Source organism: Protomyctophum parallelum (assembly GCF_964188405.1).
Source record: "Protomyctophum parallelum genome assembly, chromosome: 1".
NCBI lineage: Eukaryota > Metazoa > Chordata > Actinopteri > Myctophiformes > Myctophidae > Protomyctophum > Protomyctophum parallelum.
Window position 1 is genome coordinate 35,196,542 of NC_139697.1, and position 20,834 is coordinate 35,217,375.

General features: G+C 43.0%; 2 protein-coding genes across 3 annotated transcripts in view; one reads left to right on the plus strand and one right to left on the minus strand.

The window, feature by feature from the left end:
- Positions 1-11,413, minus strand: part of eloa (elongin A) — a 24,926-nt gene extending 13,513 nt beyond the window's left edge. Inside the window, exons 1-3 of one of the 2 annotated variants that reach the window (XM_083764228.1) lie at positions 11,397-11,413; positions 3,234-3,394; positions 674-730 (exon numbers count right to left, since the gene is read on the minus strand). In XM_083764228.1, the coding sequence (XP_083620354.1) occupies positions 674-730; positions 3,234-3,305 (129 nt within the window). In that variant the 5' untranslated portion in view covers positions 3,306-3,394; positions 11,397-11,413. Of the gene's footprint in view, positions 1-673; positions 731-3,233; positions 3,395-3,578; positions 3,635-11,396 lie in introns of those variants that run through there. The other variant, XM_083764227.1, reaches the window with a different exon arrangement.
- klhl43 (kelch-like family member 43) lies at positions 7,860-19,766 on the plus strand. The gene is made up of 7 exons (XM_083764251.1): positions 7,860-8,028; positions 14,022-14,710; positions 14,849-14,997; positions 15,261-15,607; positions 16,352-16,651; positions 16,804-16,979; positions 17,567-19,766. Exons 2-7 carry the CDS (start codon positions 14,397-14,399, stop codon positions 18,357-18,359), a joined length of 2,079 nt encoding a protein of 692 aa, XP_083620377.1. The 5' UTR covers positions 7,860-8,028; positions 14,022-14,396; the 3' UTR covers positions 18,360-19,766.
- Positions 19,767-20,834: the final 1,068 nt, after the last annotated feature.

Consider the following 20,834-nt stretch of genomic DNA (forward strand, 5'->3'; position numbering starts at 1 on the left):
CCAGTGGGCATGCATGCTTTTTTTCCTCCAAAATCCTGTTTCACATTTCACACATACACTGTACATGTCTGAAAGTTGACCATTTTAAGCCCCCTCTCGTAAAGTCAATGTTTGCATTGGTATTGTACGATAACCTGAGACCTTCATTTTACCTTTTACAGCTAGTCTGTTCAGTGTGCTTGTATGGCACTGTGTATATTTGAAATGTGCAACAGTTAACTCATCTAATGGTTTAGAGGTAAGTGCACTAAATATCTCAGTGAGTACATGTAGCAAGGGCTCTGCGGTTGCATTAGTGCTATATTACCTCCTCATAAAAAGATGGAAGCATGCTTTAAACTTTGCTTGTGACAACACTGACCAGGACATCAGTTCTTGTTATCCTGCTACTGGAAAAATGACTTAAGAATTTAGTGTACATTTACAGCCTAGTACATAGGCAATAGGATAGTGGATATTTTCTTATCCCAGAATGAGGACAATAGGATGTGGCGTACTGCTTCATTTAATGCCTGGGTCTAATTCAATGAAACATCCCCAATTTAACCTTACAAGCAGCCTCCCTTTTCCTGAGCTTGAAGATCATTAGTATGTTCAGTTCATGACACTAGCTCTGTTACACGAACTCATCCCAAAAAACACTTGTGTACTGTAGTTAAAAATATATATTTACCACAAGTATATCTACAGTTATAGGAAGTTCTCCCAGCCTCTTCAGAGTCTTCACTAACTGATACGGAAAAAGAAGAAATAAAAATGGTTAAGGCATACACCAATAATCCTGCACATGCAACTCTACCACTACAAATTTCAGATCTGTATTCACACTGGCAGATGCAGATACAAAGTTGCAAAGCTACATAGCGTCTTTCTATCTTTGTAGCTGAAGTTGAAACCTCAACTTTTTACCAGCTGCAAGCTGGTCTATATCCTCTCAGTATGGCTATGAGGAGAGGACCCATGAGGATGCAAGACCTAGTCCCTTTGCCTAACCCTAGTCCCGATTGGTTGGCTAGTCTCTAGGCTACCAGACACTTCTTCAGGATTGGCTGCGCAAGCAAAAACCCATCGTCTGAACCAAAACAAAAAAAAAATAGATGCCTCATTGGCCGCATGTTTGTTGGAGTGATGTGTGTTGAAGGAGGGGCGGAAGAATTTACACTGTGGGAGGAAGTACACCGGAAGTGTGGAAGGCACGTTACGTCACGCTGTCAGTGATTACTGGCCAATTACAGCGCATCTTTTCCGGGACTTATCAGACCCGAACATGCGCTCTGTGACGCAAGTTCATGCTTCCGTGGTGCTTTGCAAGGAATCTCGGGAAAGTTTTGCCCTCCCTTGAGCACATACGCTCCAGAGCCGGAAAGGGCGTCTACCTTTATATGTCTATGGTCTGAACGGCATAGTCCTCTGGCCAATGGGACTTCCCATATCCCACATCCCAAAACAGAACAGCATTAAAAACATCCTGCATGTACGCGGTCGGCCAATCAGAGGCAGTAACTAGGGCGTGCAGCTAGCCAGTCGCGGTGCGGGAGGCGGGATATGGGAAGTGAGAATTTCAGAGAAGCCAAAATTTCAAAAAAAGATAAAAAATTACTTAACGGCAACGCCTATTAGCGCCGCTTCGCACACGTTTCTCGTGGTCTCCTACTGCTGTTGGATGCATCGCTGAAACATCTCAACGCTCAAGCGACCCCGCGGGTCTCCGTGAACAGACAGTAGGTAAAGCTGCGTCCTATGGAGAGTGGAATAACCTACGAGGGACCCTAGGGTACCGGCGTCCAAAATTCAGAAAAAGGTAGCCGAGGGTCACAAAAGGGGCTATGGGACAGCAAGCAGCGGCATGAACACCACAGTCACAACACTACACTATGCAACGCTCCGACACTAGGCATGTGGAAATTGACAACAGCAAGCAACAACCCATCATCTGCATGCAGCAGCTGGTGATAATATGACTGAATATGATAATTTCTTGTTTGTAGCTTTGTAGGCTAGCTGTTGTAGCTTCTGCAGCAGCTACAAACATTGTATGTATCTTTGTATATTCATGTCGCTGGCTTCCATTGAAAATGAAGGGTAGACTGTATCATTGCATCTGCCCGTGTGAGAGTTGACAGTCAAGTTTTCTACACTACTCAAAGTCAACAGTCAACATGGTCTTAAAGTTAATGGTAGAAACCTTAGAAAGCTAAATTGTATCATTTATTGTGCGCTGCACCTCAAAATTGAAATGACAATTTCTACTACTAACAATAGGCCCTACTTGTTAAAATGATTAAATCACAGTAAAGCAAATCATAACACAAGTACACAAGTTACAAAAATAGAATGCAAACTCAGTTTGATTCCAAGGTTAATAACTCTTATCACTTCAAGTGAAGATAACACTGACATCCAAGAATCGATTGGGCATTCTGCTCATTGATGATTGTTGCTCTAGATAGCATTAGTCATGCTTGATGATGACTCACAGTTCAGATTAAAAAAATAAATTGCGCACAGTCATGGCGTCATTCAAACTGATGTCGTGGCAGGGGGTCGGTCTGTGAGTGAGGGGTCCGAGGCTGACAAAAGAGTAGTAGCAGCAGTAGTTCTAGTAGTAGGCTAGTATTCACTAGTAGTAGTAGCAGCAGCAGCAGTAGTAGTAAGTAGCAGTACGATATCCTATATTTGCTTAGTTTGTATCAACAATGCCATTTCAGTAGATTAATGAAAAGAGTAAAGACATTTGGCTGTTTATAAATCTTGCATTTCCTTGAAAACAATGAAGTGCAGAGTAGTGCACAGACCCCAGTGGGGTTCCACTGTAATGAATGATTGGGGCCTACTCGGCTAGCAATCTGCCTCCGGTCTGCTCAGTGCTCATCACAGACCACAATGTTCACTATCGTTGTACTTCTGCACCAACGTTAGCAGTAGGACGGCTAACAGATAACACAAGTGCCTTTGCTTGACAAATATTGATGTTACGACGTTTGATTGAAGACTAAAGTTGATAGGCCCAGTGGCCGGGGGTTATAAGTCCGTCATTGTTACAAACAAGTTTAAAAGACCACATTATTTACGGTATAACGGTGACGTGATCTTAAAAAAAATAAAACGGAGATCTTCCACGAAACTACCACCAATACCACTGCTCACGCGACAGCGCCAGGCAGGCCCGGGGACCCACTCGCTTCCAGCCCAGGCAAGTCCCCCGGCCCTCACAACAACGGTTTGGTCGTTACCTTGCGGGGCTCCAGGTTCTCCAGAAGCCGAGACTGGAGTCTCTCCACGGTGTCCTGCAGCTCCTCCGCCATGTTTACTGCCGCTGGTGGTACCCTGTGCCCGGAAACGGCTTCATCTGTGAAGCAAACGGGAGCGCTGGCCTGGTCCTCCTTCCTCCTGCCTGGTGACAGATCAGATTGACGGAACTACGTCATGCAACAGCTGACAAAAAGGGACAACTATATAGATATATGAGTATCTGGGGAAAATGCAACGTTGCTATTTTGAAATGTCCACTTTTTAAGTAAGTAGCCCAGATTGCATTTCGAAAATAAATTGATGTAGACTCTACATTTCTAGCCTACCCCTAGAGCAGCTCAGCACAGCAGAATAGTCTGGACCCCTGGGCCTGCTTGAGTCTGACCCCTGTCGTCCCAATCACCCTCCCCCCATATATTATACCGTAACTCTGCCCTCCCCTCAGGCTCACACACATACGCCCGGCCCAACACAGACCCAAGACCAAACCACTGACTGACCTGTTGACTCGTCGTTGATTAAACAATGCTATAATTTAATCATGAAAAGAAAAGTTCATCTGACATAGGCTACAGGTTTCTCACTTTCTTAGCCCTCTGACCCAGTTAAAAATGAGACCACATTACCCTCCCCTATACACACACATTAGGGGCCAGCCACTGCCAGCCAGTACCTCTCAGTACTATGGCAGACTTCCTCAACTGGCATTGTAGTGGGGTTTCGTCTCCATGTAAAATGTAGTTGTCATTTACAACTCATGTAAAAGTTTCACTTTCACTACTAATTTGAAAGTGAGATCTATAGAACCATTTTGGTTCGAGTGGCAATCAGCCAGATAAAATAAATTGGCCTCTAGGGGGCGTACCCCCCATTAGCCCTATACCATTATGTTAACTTTTGATTGAATTATCCAATCTGAACACATGAGATATGTATGGATTCACAATCAGGAGTAGCATTTGGTACTTAGACCATAATACACATAATATCCCCCCCCCCCCCCCCCTATTATAATGAATTGCATTTTTATAGCGCTTTTCCAAGTGCTCAAAGCACTTTACAATGGTTCATTCATTCATACATTGGGTAAATGTTTGGGCTACATTGGGAGGTGAAGCGGCGAACAGTCGACGCCAGCGTCCTCACTTACCACATTCACACACCAATGGTGGCAAGCTTACACCGACCGACTCATTGGAGGCAATGTAGTGTTCAGTGTCTTGCCCAAGGACACTTCGACATGTGGACAGGAGGAGCCGGGACCCAGTGATCATTGGACGACCTGCTCTACCTCCTGAGCCACAGTGAATATCCACAAAAATAGCAAGTAGTCCAGCATCTATGTGCAGTATTTTGATGGAATTGTGCATTTTATGATAAAAGCATGAAATTTGGCACACAGTTGGAGCATGCCATAGGGAACATTGTTGACTATGGGGCCATCACAGATGTGTCCCGTGGTAACCATCGCAGCCATTTTCTAAAATGGCCACCACCTGCTGTTATTTTACCAATTCAGGTCAAAGAGATTCTCTTTGTTCAGGTTCTAGACCAAATAGGATCTTGATTCTGGTAACTAATCCTACATTGTCAAGGATGAGGAATACAGTGGTACTATTTACATTTGTCCTGTGACCACTGACCATGGTAGTCATGGAGTGAGGGTCTATTTAAGGTGCAGGTTGAGTTGCTACTGACAGGACATTACAGGAGGTAGGCTTTTCTGACCTTTGACTCGTCCCTTTCAGGCACAGTGTTTTTGGAGGAGACTTGCCTCTCATGACATCGTTGCTGCGGCAGTGGCACACTCTGGGTCTCTGGGGCATTGTATCTTGGCGGCCTCCTGCCAGTGTTTCGCCATACTTCTCATGAGCTCTGTGTTCTGGGGCTCTGTTATAGTCAACATACATTGTCTTGTGCAAATGGCTGCTGGCACACCTGGAGGCCCTAACCTCACTTGCTCGATTGGTGTGATTAGGTGGGGAAACTGCGGAAGTCTAGCCAAGTGTCTGTATTTGGTTTTGAGGCTAGATACAGGATACGATTGCTCAAGAAGCATTGTGCGTTCTGACCCATCATCAAGAAGGGCATACGTGTCGAGGGAACGCGGTCACCATCGTGCAATATAACTCAAACTACTTTGAGTAGGACTCTTTTCCCGTCAACTGGCTTGTCAAGGTACAGCACCTCGGCAGTGGTGTTCACCAGACAGCACTCATCTCTGGGTGTCTCTGTCTGAGTCTCGCTGTTCGCCTCAAGCAGGACTTCAAGGTGTTTGCCAATGCACAGGCTACAGTACATGGCTTCCTGGGATCACACTGGGCAGCTATAGGTGTGATCACAGCGCCAGCACCACTTCTTGGTTTGAATACATTCTGTGATCTGTTTGAGGCTTTATAATTGTCTATCATATTGTTTTTAAGAGTATATGTATGTATGTGTATGTGTGTGTGTGTGTGTGTGTGTGTGTGTGTGTGTGTGTGTGTGTGTGTGTGTGTGTGTGTGTGTGTGTGTGTGTGTGTGTGTGTGTGTGTGTGTGTGTGTGTGTGTGTGTATTTTTTTTTAAGAGTAAAGAGAGCCTACTGATGAGTCGGGCCATTGATGAGTCAATCAGCTAAATGTGGTTAACTAGCTTTCAAAGCCTCATCAAGTTCATTAGAGGGCTTCCTTAAAAAAAGTAATAAAAGTAATGAATTGTATGCCTGCGAAACCCGTGGTTGTAGAAAACATCTATATTATGCCCGTCTGAATGTCCCAAGGACTCCCGACCTAGTGAACATCCATTTGGACTGAAGGATGAAGTGATTTGAATTTGGTGGTCAGAGGTCAAACGTTAAGGTCACTATTGCCTTCACTACAGCACAGCTTGTGTGCGGCCAGTTGTGCAGTAAGTACTCAGAGCTGATGGTAGGTGTTTTGCTCCACCTCAGCAATCCATCTCTCGTTGTGAAACGGCAGACCTCTGCACAATGGTTGATACTGACAAGGCTGATGTATGATGACTGCCATGCCCAAAATTAAAGCTTACAGGCGAATAGGAGAAGTGCAGACAGTTGGTGTTTGTGGTTGGTGGTTTTTAGGCAATCACAGTCAGTCAGACTCGATAGGCACTTGGGTCCTTTAGTATTCAATTAAGGACAGTTTTCTGGAGGAATAGGATATATTCTCTAGTGCTGGACAAAATCGTAAGACACACCTCTTTAGCATTGCTTTTACTTAGATCAGGGGTTTTCAACTGATTATGAACCAGGGACCACCACCCTGACTGAGAATCATCTACCTGGGGACCACTTTGTGTTGGGAGGGGGGATATGGGTGTGGTGTGTGGGGGGGGAATTAACCTTCCATATTAAACTCATGTTGCTGTTCATTGTAACTTACTGTATGTTTGAGCAAGCAGACACATGCGATTAATTATGGGCACATTTCCTTATACTGGTGACTCAACTAGGCAAACCGGTACAGTTTCCCTTGAGATTCTAACTCCCTTTTCTGTGGAAGTTCTTTACGGCCGACCCAGTAACTGACAACATAATTTACTGCATTGTTTCTCAACTTGTGGTCAATACAATAAATTAAAATACAAATCTTCACTTTCCTACATTACTAAATGCATGGTTAGGGACCACATGCAATACCTTCACAGACCACCAGTGGTCCACGGACCACCTGTTGAAAACCCATAACTTAGATCATTGCATGTCCGTTTCCTGTTTTAGTTCCTGTTTTGATGCTTTCTTGTTGTATTTTTGCTCTTTCTGTGAAGCACTTTGAACTACACTGAAAGGTGCTGTATAAATAAAGATTGATTGATTGATTGATTGATTGATTGACTGATTGATTCTTCTTATTGATATAATTATTATGAAGGAAAAATAGGATGAAATAAACATTTGTTTAGTCCAAAAATAAAAAGTTTAGAGTTAACTTAAATGACACTGATGTCATTTAACCATCACTGAGGTTTTTCAAAGACATGGTTTAGTTTATTTTTTGAAAAAGCTTAGGTTTAAATTAATGTTAGTTCCAGCAGGGCCAAGCACAAAAAGTGTTTTATAGTAATATGGGGTACTCAGGGGCAAGATTAAAAAAATAGTGAAAATAGCTGATCTATAAGCTGATGTGTTGCATCGTGACGCGTTGTGAGTTATTTTCACAATTTTTAAATAAAACATATTGGATACTGGAATAGACTAAAACTGGAAGTTTTATAAACAGACAGTATAAACATTTATCGATATCTTTGTAAATACTTGTTTTTATTTGTTTTATTTATTTAGTAAACTATAACAACCCTGTGTGAGCATCAGTGATTTGGTAGCTTGGGCTCCTATGGGATATTTTTGGAGGGGAGGGAGCAGGGGCTGCCTGTATTTGGAAATGGAGGTGGATTTTGGAAACTGACAGTCACACTGGTGGAATGAGAGTACACAGCAAAGTTCTCAGTGTTACTTTAACTCTGAGAGTGTGAAAATGGATCCCTGCAGGTCCATATTTACACTCCGACAGTTAAATTAACACTGTGTGTTCTGCTGTGTGCAGGGGCAGGAGTGGATCAAGTTTCACAGCCCTGGTTGGGAGCCTTGGTCCTCCTCAAACGCCAACCCACACAGCTCTCTGGCAGACAGACGGAGGACAGAAGGACAAGGAATAGAGAAACAGAGAGACACCTGTGAGACAAAAAAAGTCAACAAAGTGAAGTAACAAAGAAAGCAAGCGTTAAAGAAAGAGAAACTGAGAAAGACAAAGAAAGGAAAAGTGAGCAGAGAAAGGAAGGTAAATCAAATGTTTACTCTGTTTACTGAAAATGTGCTGCATGCTAGACCATGGATTAAATTGGCTTGTTGAACAAAAAAACAATAACTTTTAACTTATTTACTCAACCAGTTGATTGGTACCCAAATGTGAGTCACTAAATAGCATCACAGTTTGAAAGTGGCTTGTATCTCTACCTGTGTCCACAGCAAAATCCCCAGTTTTAGTATATAATGGAATAGATTCTTATTAAAGATCAATTTTGGTAACTGAATAAAGTGCCATTCACACTGAGCACTATAACTATGAAGATAACTATGACTATATAGTTCACCAATGTATGTTTCTCTGCACTCCCCTATAAAACTATCTTTTTGTATTAGTTATAGTGCTCAGTGTGAATGGCTCTGCTGTCGTCTGCTAAAATGTCTAAATTGTACACACTGAAGATTTTGCTCTGGTTCTGAACCAGCAAATGTGGACTCAAAAACGAGTCACAGAAGAATAATATAACAGGAATATAGAATTAAATGTGGGCTTCATAGTTAATTCAAAATTAAGTTCACAGCATGAAAGCAATTGATTAACACTACTGGATGACTGCATGAGGCCCTCTTGCCCGTCATCAGTTATTTTACCACGGTTCATGCTTCAGGTACAGTTATTTTGTAAATGATCAAAACTTGAATTTAATCTCATACACATACTACAACAGTACTGACTGACTTTAAAATGTCAGGTTGGGGAACACCGTTAGCTGTCATTCTCCTGCCATGTTAGACTGTCGACCACTGCAACGTCCCCGGTAAAATTCTGTCTGGAGACCAGCCTTGCATGTCATCTCCCTTTTCTTTTCTTTTTTCTTTTATATATTTTTTAATTAAATCTTTATGTTTTCACATAAAGATGAATCAAATGTATACAGATACTAGCAAACTAGAAAGTTATAAATTTTAATCCCCCTTTTCTTTGATCCGCTTGCCATCTACCTACACTCTCCTGTCAAAGTAAAGCAAAATGGCTGCCTTAAAAATCATGACATACTTTACAATCACTGATTACATGTACATGATACATAATATTGATTGTAATTCTTAACTGATCTGGAATTAGATCATGTGCTTGATCCTAGAGCCATTATATGTGCACAACACACACACACACACACACACACACACACACACACACACACACACACACACACACACACAGACACACAGTCAGCACCTATAAATACCCTGTTGAGATAGGCAGAGGAATCCTGTTATTGGCAACTTGGCACTGGATGGAGGTGGTGGGAAGGACACAACAAGTCGTGTGTGTGTGTGTGTGTGTGTGTGTGTGTGTGTGTGTGTGTGTGTGTGTGCGTGTGTGCGTGTGTGTGTGCGTGCGTGCGTGTGTGCGCACTGTACAGTGGAAGCTCCTACATATCACCATTCTCCTGACACAGGACTGTGTTTTGAAATGCTTTGAAGTACATTAGATGGACTGAAAGTAAACAACAGCTGTTCACAGGGCTGTACGTGATCATTGTTCCTGGCACATGATTGTTTACATACCCGGACTGTGCATCCCTAATCTGAGGCCATATTTCTCAAACTGCACTTTTGTTCTGTGGTTATAAAGATTATTTTAGCGCTATTGAGATGCATTTGGAAATCCTATGCCCGGGGTGTCTGCCAATTTTCCACAGCCCTCCTCTGATGGTATTTGATTGAGCTTCACATTACGTTCTTCTTTCATGTTTTCACTGTTGCCTTTCATCCGAAAGTATATCTATATATCTAACTGTTGGTACTGAAGTAAACAAAAACAAACAGAAAAGAGACAATCTTACCTAAACTGGTGTGTGTAATTCTGTAATTCCAAAATAAGGCACACTCCATTCGAAGCCTGTTCATTGTTTACCTCACTGTCCTTGGCCAATAATATTCTCATGCAGTGACAACTCCCAGTCACTGCATGTGTACATAGATTCGTTAAGTTAACTTTCATTCCCAGCTTCCTAATCAGCAATCTCATCCAGCAACCATAATTTGAACATCCCAAAAACATAATGACAAAAAACAAACCACACTACTCGCTACATCATAAAGTATGGCCTGGCCATATAGCTGAATGGGTAGATGCCACCTGTCAAACAGAATGTCCCTGGTTCACCTCCCGGCCTTAGTCTATGAGTCGAAGTGCCCCTGAGCAAGACACTTAACCCCAACTGCTCCACAGATGCCCCCCTTCCCTAGCGCCCACTGCTCCTGTTACTTAGTGCAGAGGACAATATATTATTTAGTGACTAATACTCCAAAGGAATGGGGACCAAATGATCATTAAATTGACCACAACTCCAGTGTGTCATCTATACAAACACTTGAAGTCTCTGTACTCTCTGTTATACACAGCAATAAAATGTTAAATGTCAAGCCTAATTTAATACAAAAACTAATACAAAAACTAATAAAAAAACGCGCATCACTTAGTAGAGGTGCTGAGTTTAAATGTGAAAAAGAGAAGCCTAATTTAATATTAGCCTTAAATCGGAGAATGTCAATGAAAATCTGCATATCTTTATACTCTCCGAGATATAGTAAGACTGACGGTTGTGTTTGACTTTCTGCACACCACTTCCTCATTCTGTTTAACTACAGTATGAACAGTGGTGGAACTTAAAACTTACTTAAAACTTTTAAGTAAGAAATGTGAGTACTTTTAAGTTAAAAGTATCAATACTGCAATGTAGAAATCTCACAATGTGTCACATCGAGACACATTGTGAACTTGTAGATTGGTTCAAATGGCCAAAATGTAGGGTGAAGTGGGTAAAGTATGTTTTGTAATAATAATCAAAATATACAAAGCAACTAGTAATTCAAGTTTTTAAATAATTGTAGGGGGTAAAAGTACAATATTTGCCTGTGAGGTGTAGTGGAGTAAACGTAAAAGTACCTCAAAATTGTACTTAAGTACAGGACTTCTGGAGTACATGTACTTAGTTACTTTACAGTACACCACTGAGTATAAACTTAAGAGTGTTTTTAAATATCCCACTGTTCGGTGCAACTGCCAACAGGGGGACTTATGAAGGAGGTCTTTCCACACATGGAGAGGCTGTGCGGAGATTTGGGACAGGACAAGAGTGACAGCTGCTGCTGGTGTCATATGAAGAGGTGGAGCTCATCCCGAGAGTTAGTGCGAGGCCATAGTGACAGAATATGAGCTACCAAAGATGTCGCAATAAATAATATACCATCAAAACCTTGAAAGTGAAACCATAATCTCCCAATGGCAGTGATAACCTTGCAACCTTCTTACATCATCAACTGATAGAGAAGGGGAACAAAAATCATTGAGAGGGTTAACAGGTCTGTGTTTTGGTCTTATATGTTGCTCACCATTGCATGTTGTCAGCAAGTTGTCCTTGCCATGCCCATGGCCCCTGTAAAACAAGTGATCCACTGGGTCAAATGGCAAACAACATTAAAACATGTGCTGAGAGTAGGCTAATATTTCACTGTTTGGCTCTAACTGCACTGCCACTAGATAGTAGCGAGGTAGAAAACACAGATGATGAGGAACATGTCTTCCATCTACAGAACATCACTAATGAAAGCTATCAAACCTAACAGAAATGTAATTCTGTTTTTACAAAACGTCAGTGTCAACTCAACACATCATTGTAATCCGTGATGACATTTTCCTGCAACAAGTCTTTATTTGAATGTGTATAAAACTGTATTCAAGAAAAATCAATGAAAATATCCTCAATACATAATGTTTGTAACAACAAAATCTAGTTACAAACACTACATTCGTACCCAAATTGTTATTCAGGTGTATGCCCGTGTATGATAATAGTATTATTAGGTACATGCCTCCTACATGTTAATTAACACTGGAAATGCTGCAAAGTATTGCCCAATATATCGGAACAACATTCCATGTGATAATACTACTTGTTTTAGAAATGTCATGTAATAACAATACAAACTATAACTAAAACATAGATGAGAGCCATAGTGATGTGCCAAACAAACAAAAGCCAGTAATTCAGTCACGTCATGAAAATAACCCTCACACAACTCATTAGACCTGAGAAATATCTGGGACCAAGCTTCTTGATAGGAGGCACAGCTGTTCTGTCAGACACTATATATACTAGGATCTACCCCACCCCCAATGCACAAGCAAATATAACAACATACTGGACCATGGGCCATGGCAGAAAAATACCTCTTTAGGGCATGGGATGGAGAAAAATAGATCATAACCAGAACTGTGTTGGAACTTGGAGGCAATATGTTTCGTGAATATAACTCGAAACCGAAAGGTTGAGAGATTACATAGGAGCTCATATGTTAGGTCTGGTGACCTAAATACTCTATAATACTAATATTGAACTATACATCTACATAGCTGTATAAGATATATGTTTTACACATAATCAGTTTGTGTGAAAGATTAAAGATTAGTTTGTAATACTGTGAAAATGCTAGAAATGCTTCAAACCGTCAAACTACCGGTAAGTGAACAAGCAAACAAACCAGATCCCAGATCAAATTATACTTCCACACATACAATCCAGACAAACAACAAATAGTAAATAAATTATGTTCACGATAAAGCTACTCACTCACAAGGCTTGTGAAAGCTCTTCTGCAGGTGATGAAGATTCTAATAAAATAAATATGTGTAAGGAAGACTTAGCCTACTTACTACAGTAGATTCTAAAATTGCGTTGTGCGATATCAATTTCACCACATATTCCTCTAGTGAAATGTATGACATCATACATACCTGTTGTAGGAGTACTTGTGCCAGTGATTCAACCAACCAGTGAAGCTAATTGAGAGACTGTCTGTGTCTTATAGATAGATGACAGATGTTCAAATACTCTGTTGGCATGAGTATCTGAGTATCTGTTCTTCATTCTCTTAACATTTACAGGACACAATTTCACAAGTACACACAGAAAAGCCTATTAATACTGTATGTATGTATCTTTCTTCTGTTTTTAACTTTTTTATGTGCTAATAAATAAAACCTTGAAACCTAAAACCTATTGCCATTTAGCAGCTGCCCGGTACAACCACATTCTAATACTAAAAGAGGCCAAGTGAACTTTAGTATTCATAGTTCATAGTCATACAGTGGATTTTTCTATACAATGATTCAGGCTTCAACACTTTCTGTCTTAACACATGACAGAGTTATTGACAAACACTTACTAATTATTAAACAAATGATTTAGAAATGAATTATATTTTCCCAGATCATAGAGAAAATGTCCATTTTGTCCATTGAATGAATCAGATATGACCTTATGCTTCCCATTAGTTTTCCATTTGCAATGACCCGTAAGAACTTGCCAACCGTGGTCCATTGCAAGCATGAATAAGATTCCGCAGTTGCTCTGCGGCTGAAATACACACAGTGTGTGAGAGGAGAGCATGACTCTGGCCACATGTATGTAGTGCTGCTGATCAACCACAAACCTGACCCTGACTCTCCTCCATTTCTGGAAGGCCCCAACGGGCACCCGCACCTGTCAGTCATACAGCCAAAGCCCCCTTCCTCTTTTTTTAAAGATTTATTTTTGGCATTTTTATGCTTTATCCAGACAGTGTGTAGAGAGACAGGAGAGACACGCATGACAAGATGGGTATTGGGCTCAAAGAGAGTGAGAGAGAGTAAACTAGTTAATGGACTTGATGTGTCCACAGCAGCCTCTATGTTTATTTTTATTTTTTATTAAGCACTATTACTATGAAAAGGAAAAGAATGGTCAGGAAAGGAGAAGAGAGAATGAGTGTATTTAAAGCAAGGTGTGCCGATTCAAAGTTTACAACAAAACATTTTGAACAAGCAATGATGATGTCATCAGCCTTACAGTATCACTGCCTCCAGTGATACTGGTGATCGTTTGCACAACAATGAGTGCTGTTAAATCAGCCCCACTCCTTTTAATTGTGCATTGCAAAAGAAAATACTCAAAACCTTTCTCCGCTCTGCCCTTCCAGGTGTTGTTTGCTGCGTTGCACTGAAACTGACCAACGAACCAAGATTCCCACCATCTGCATACACCTGTGTGAACGTGTACTTCTCTCTGTCTGTCTGCCTGTCTGTCTGTCTGTCTATCTGTCTGTCTGTTCTTACCTTCTGCTTCAGTGAAGCTGAGTGCTTGCGTTTAGTTTTCTGTCAGTATCTCAGTATCAGGAACCGTCAACCGTGAGACTTTGTTGATCAGCTGGACAACCTGTAAGTGAGCTAGAGTCCCTGTCTGTCGACTATCAAACTTCAACTACCATATAAAGGAAAATACCCACTGTGTCTATTGTCTAAGAAAGCCTTTACCGCATCTAAGTTAGCCAAAGCTTATACAACAACCAAACACCATGGCCCCTAAGAAGAAGGCCCAACGTCCCAAGAAGGTTGCTGCAGACAGCATCGCTCAGGTTGCCGTGGAGACCAGCACCATGACCGTGAAGGTGGAAAGCCGCGGCGATGGCGTGGTGGTCGTGGAATCTGTGGCGAAGAAGATCGAGCAGATGGCAGCGCTGGACATTGTTCAGCTCAACAGCCTCAACCTGCCCCTGCCCCCGCCCATCATCAAGCCTGGCGAAAGAGGCTTGGGCCTGGGCAGTGAGTTGACCCGTCCACTGCATGGCAATGCCCTCCTGGAGGAGCTGAGCAAGATGCGTCAGGAGAGGTAGGGGTTGTTATCTACTGTATACTGTATTGTAGCCGTTATCCCTTCTTTTCCCATTAAGGTTTTTTTTACTTGGGAGTTTTTTCTTGCCCAGTTCATCTACCTTTGCATGCATTTATTGTCTCCTTCGCTCTTTAGATTCCTCACTGACTTGGAGCTGGCCTGTAAGACCAAAGCCTTTGATGTCCATAAGCTGGTCATCTCTTCAGTCAGCCAATACTTCAGAGAGATCCTGGCCAAGGATCCAGGAATGAAGCGCCTAGAGCTGCCCTCCCTCTCTCCTCTCGGTAGGCCTACTCAAAAACATTTAAAGTCAACTACGCAAGAATACAGCTATTTACAATATCCCAAAATATGTTTGCCATTCATTGACACTCTCCATCCATCTGTATGTCCAACATATTTATCCATCAACTTATCTCACTCATCTAATTGACGTATCTCTCCATCATTTTATAAATCTGTGATGGAGTAAGCCCGACTGAAACCTTATCTCCCTTGTCCACAATGGTCTTAGCTTTGATTCCCCTGAATCTCTCCATCCCTCTAGGCCTGGCCAACGTGATCACGTTCGCCTACCTGGGACGGGTCCACATGTCCCTGTACACCATTGGCTGCACCGTCTCAGCAGCGGCCACACTGCAGATCCCGCAGCTCCTCAAGATGTGCATGGACTTCCTCCTAGCTGAGCTCAACGTACAGACATGCGTCTACGTCTGGAACATCGCTGCCGCCTATGGCCTGCTGCCCGTGCGTGATGCCGCTCGCCGCTTCGTCCTGGAGAACTTCATGGCATTCAGCGAGACCCCGCTGTTTACCCAGCTCACCCTGGAACAGATCAGTGCCTTCCTGAAGGATGACGGCCTGGTTATGCCCTCTGAGGTCACCGCCTTCCAGGTCGGTGTGACTTTTAGGTCAAAGGTCATAGAATTGGGATTAGAGGGATAGTTCAATGTATGTTTTTTGACAGTATAATCCCAATGAAAAATTATGTTATTAAAGAGCACAGCTTAGTCAGCTATTTATATTTACACATTTGACTGTATATTATATAAACTTTCGTATTAGTAACTGATATATTGAAACATTCTCAGAAAAGAAACAGCTGCCAGGGATTCCCTGATACCATTCCGACCTCTCTGCAACCAAAGCCAAGGCTATTTCCAGCACGGACCTAAAAACAGACCTTGTATCAGCTCTTGGCAGCAAAGCACAAATGCATGAACCCAAGCCAGTCACCTGCAGTCTAAATGTGAACATAAGCCCCCCTAATATAACTGTATGAAGATTATTGTTTATCACAGACTCAAGTAGCCAAGAAGAGGCCAAGGAAACAGGGAAGTGGTGATTGTAGCACATAATTAATATATTAGAACCAAGTCAACCCACACTTTTTTATTATTAGATTGTAACCAGTCTCTCCAGACTGTTCACTTAAGAGAGGTTTGATGGACATTGATTGTGATGTTTGTACCATTGTACCAACAAACAAAGATATCCAATTGAGATCTTAGTAAAATGAATATCGAGTAGCCCCTGGACCTACAAGTTCATTTTCAATTTAATCAATTCAATCCAACCCCACTGTGTGTTTGTATTGTCTATACAACCTTCATATAAAACATTCCTCTCCATCTGCAGCTGGCCATGAAGTGGCTCGACTTTGAGCCGGAGCGGCAGCTTCACGCCGCGGAGCTCCTGTCCCACGTGCGCTTTGAGACCATCCCAGCCAGCGAGCTGGTGAGCCAGATCCAGCCTGTGGCCCGCATGATGCTGGACCCTCAGTGTCACCGCCTGATGGTGGACGCCATGAACTACCACCTACTGCCCTACCAGCAGAACACCCTGCAGTCTCGACGCACACAGGTTCGCGGTGGGCAGCAGACCCTGCTCACGGTCGGAGGTCGCCCCGCTATCACCGAGCGTGCCCTCAGTCGTGAGGTGAGTGCTGTGAATCAGAGGGAAGGGATGGTGTTCAATTCATCCAAAGGAATTAAACATTGTGTCACCATTACTAAACAGACAGATGAAAACACTCATTGTTGTGACCTCACACAAACTATTAAAACTAACCATTGACCACCTGCGTCCAGGTGCTGTGGAGGGACCCGCGTGAGGGCGGAGCTTCGTGGCGCCACCTGTCCCAGCTTCCTGCCAAGAGCTTTAACCAGTGTGTGGCTGTGATGGACGGCTTCCTGTACGTAGCTGGAGGAGAGGACCAGAATGATGCGCGTAATCAGGCCAAGCACGCCGTCAGCACCCTCAGCAGGTACAGGAACACAGCTTCTAAACTGTTCAGCCAAACACGCTTTGTGTTGTGAATGTAATGAAATTATTAAATACTTAATCACATGAACCCCAGCATTTCTATTCTGGAAAGGCAAACTAAAAGCTGATCTACAAATAAATAGGCTATTTCCTGCAGCGATTCGGTGTAGAGGGGGAAAAGAAGCGGACCCCTGAGGGACCCTGTCGAAGTATTATTAGGGTTTAAGTGGTTGATAGAGGCATAAGTCTTTTTGTGCATATACACAGAACATTTAATGCATTTAGCAGACCTTCTTTTTTTTAGATATTTTTTTTGCGGCTTACGCCTTTTATTGATTTTTTAAGGGACAGATAGTAGGCTGACAGGAAACGGGAGAGAGATGGGGGGATGACATGCGGTAAAGGCCGTGTCGGGTTCGGGAGTCGAACCCGCGGCACACCGCAACTGGATCACCAGTCCGGTGCCCAGACCGTTACGCTACGGCCTGGGCCTAGCAGACCTTATTTTCCAGAGCAACTGTTCCAACAACGCATCCCATTGAAGCCATGGAGAATCAACAGCTAACAGATGTTTTTTGTCTCCACCAGGTATGATCCTCGCTTCAACACCTGGCTCCACCTGGCCAGCATGCGTCAACGCCGCACCCACTTCTCACTGGCCGCCACCGGTGGACGCCTGTTCGCCATCGGTGGCCGCAACGTGGAGGGCCTGCTGGCCACCATTGAGAGCTACCTGCCCTCGTCCAACACCTGGCAGATCCGCGCGCCAATGGATGTGCCACGCTGCTGCCATTCCAGTGCCACTCTCCCCTCCGGAGACTTCCTGGTGACAGGCGGCTATATCAACTGCGCCTACTCGCGCTCTGTGGCGCACTACAACATTGAGACCGACTCCTGGAGTGAGAAGGCTCCCCTGGAGACGCCCCGTGGCTGGCACTGCTCTGCCACACTCGGTGGGAAGGTGTATGTGGTGGGAGGGAGCCAGCTGGGGTCAGGTGGTGAGCGAGTCGACGTTCTCTCTGTGGAGGTGTACTCCCCAGAGAGCGGCACATGGAGCCAAGCTGCACCCCTGCCCCTCGGCGTGAGCACAGCCGGGCTGTCACCGTTTGCCGAGAAGCTGTACCTGCTCGGAGGGTGGAACGAGGCGGAGAAGCGCTACAAGGCGGCCGTCCAGAAGTACGACCCCGACACGGACAGCTGGTCCACGGCTGAGGACCTGCCAGAGCCTACAGTGGGAGTGTCCTGCTGCACCCTGACCCTCCCGCCTCGCCCCACACCACGCAGACAACAGCACCGCAACACCCCGGCCAATGACGAGCAGACTGCCAAGAACAGGAGCCGAGAAAACAGCATGGCCCCATCACAGATCATCACCGCCTAGACAGAGAGAGAGAGGTGGAGAGAAAGAGATTGATGGAGCTGTGGAGAGCTAGAGAGATTGCAGAAATGAGATACAGAAAGATATGGAAGAGCAATGGAATATGTGCGGGGGCATCTGGATAATGCCAGTTCGTTTTTAATTATTTCTTTTGCGACACGAGGCTACATGGCAGAAATAGAAAAGGGAGTTCTCTGGGGTTTGGAGTTTGGAGGGGGGTGGTTAGATGTTTAGCTAGTAGAGCAGGTGGAGGCATAGAGGAGGGAAGATGGGGCAGAGTGGAACAGAAAGCCGCAGCTGTATACTAGCTTGTTTAGTGCGACATAGGTTAAGGACAAGGTACTGCACCTTAGTGAGCTGGATGAACAGGCCTGTGTGGTTGGCAATTGTTGGTCAAATGTGAATCCTTTAGTCGTATGCCTGTGAAGCTGTCCTTCCATAACCAGGATGGGATATATATACACAGTAAAATCCTCAGAGTTCATTTAACTTTTAGAATTAAAAGAACACAGGATCTTGCTGTGTAATTCATAAAAATCTGAAAATGAATGTGTGTGTGTCTTTCTGAAAGCGAGTGTGTACAAGGTGAATGTAGGATGTATGAAAGATTAGAAATTGAGCCATTCAGTCTTTTTTGGAAACACTGCAATAATTCTCCATAACTTGAAACAAATCACAAAATGTAGAACAATTCAACAATGAACATGCAGTGTTTTTGTTGTATTACTTATGTACTGTAATATATTTATCAGAGGTAGTCTAGGTCAATATTCAATGGTAATATAAAGAAAACATTGATGCAATATTTAAATGTTTTATAAGTGCAATTAAATAGAAAGATGTACAGTAGAGACAGGAGAGGATGGCACTGTACAATCTGTAACACAGCTGGGCTTAATAATCAGAAAGAACGTATTTTATAATAATTTAATTGATACCAACGTAAAAAGGTAACCACAAAAAGAGGGGAAAAAGTGGGGCAAGAACATGGAACAAGTAGACATATTGTAGGCTACATAAACACTGCAGTGACTGCACAAAAGGTTTGCTACCCGTGTTTTTGTTTAAATACATGCCATCCTCAAATATATTTTCAATTAAAATGATAAACTCCACCAGCTGAGGAACTGGTGAAACGTATGTGGCAGACCATCAACTGGGAACAGAGCACTGGATGGGGGGTGGGTAGATAGATGGTTAATGTTAAATCAACCATTCAACCATGTCATTAAATTAAATTAGGCTAATCTGTTTTATTTGATTGGATACATCCCTCTGTATATAGTGTATATCTCCTTCTTGCTACATGATAGGCGGTGTACAATAACAAGGAGTTGGTGTTTGAGAGTCTGACACTACATCACAGGAGCCTGAGGGTTTCACCAAATAAAGCCAAACTGATCAAACCTATACCTTTGCCTATTTTTGAGTATTGAACAGACACTGCTTGGACCACATACATACATACATGCTACATACATACCATTCCAGGGTTTCTCAAAGAGGGTGCTGACGCCGTGACGCAAGTCCAGGGGTGCCACAGAATAATTTGATAATATTTGGAATGTATCACTTCAGTTTAACAGCCTAAAGATACGTTAAGTGATATTTTGTGTCATTGCTGGTCATAGTGTTTGTTCAGTAAGTAACAGGAGTCTCGGACAGTCTCCCTATCACTTCAGTAAACGGAAAATACATTTTCAGGTAGGTGACAAAAACAGACCTGAATTGCACTGTACTTGGGTGTGTTCTGAATGGCAAACCTGCCTGGGGAACCATTGTCCCACGTTGTCCAAGCCTGACCAGCAATGCAGGCACGTGCAGGGGGTGTTTTTTGGGGATCCTCATCCTCTCTCTCAATATTTGTCAGAAGGCGTGGAGGGCTGATTTTACCCTTTTGTGATGATCCAGATTCCACGTCATATAAATATTATATAATTTAATGTTTACATTGTAATGAGAACATATTGCGTACCGGTATTTTACTATTAGCATAAGTCATCCAATGTGGTGTGAAATGGTACGAGGGTCAAACCCACAAAAAGACCACTCAGAAATCGGGCACATTCAACTAGTCATGAGTTGGATCTTCATTGTCAAACTACCTACATAACATTTATGTTGTAGCATCCACAAGCTCAGTGAGCTTGTAGATCTATTTTCACCATACAGATGAATTGAAGATGAAGGCCCAATGGAATTGGAAGCCAGTTTGGACAATTTCATAGTCCCTGAGCAGCAAAGTCAACAAATAACTCGAAGGCGCAAATAGGATATTAGGTTCAGAGATTTCCGGTAGTCTAAATTTCGCCAACCATTTAAAAATCTTCATTGCTAGAAATATTACAAGAATCCTTACAAAAAGAGCAATGTATGACTTGACTATTTTCTTAATAGTAATACTAGGTTTATAGATCTTTAAAAGTAGTTATGTAGTTTACATGGCATCCTTTAAAAACTCACTAGTGAGTTGACAGT

Bases quoted from the DNA above. Each gene is read 5' to 3' on its own strand.
- klhl43 (XM_083764251.1), top strand. From the start codon at position 14,397: ATGGCCCCTAAGAAGAAGGCCCAACGTCCCAAGAAGGTTGCTGCAGAC. The intron at 14,998-15,260 runs GTAGGCCTACTC...CCATCCCTCTAG, and splicing joins GCCCTCCCTCTCTCCTCTCG to GCCTGGCCAACGTGATCACG. The intron at 16,980-17,566 runs GTACAGGAACAC...TGTCTCCACCAG, and splicing joins GCCGTCAGCACCCTCAGCAG to GTATGATCCTCGCTTCAACA.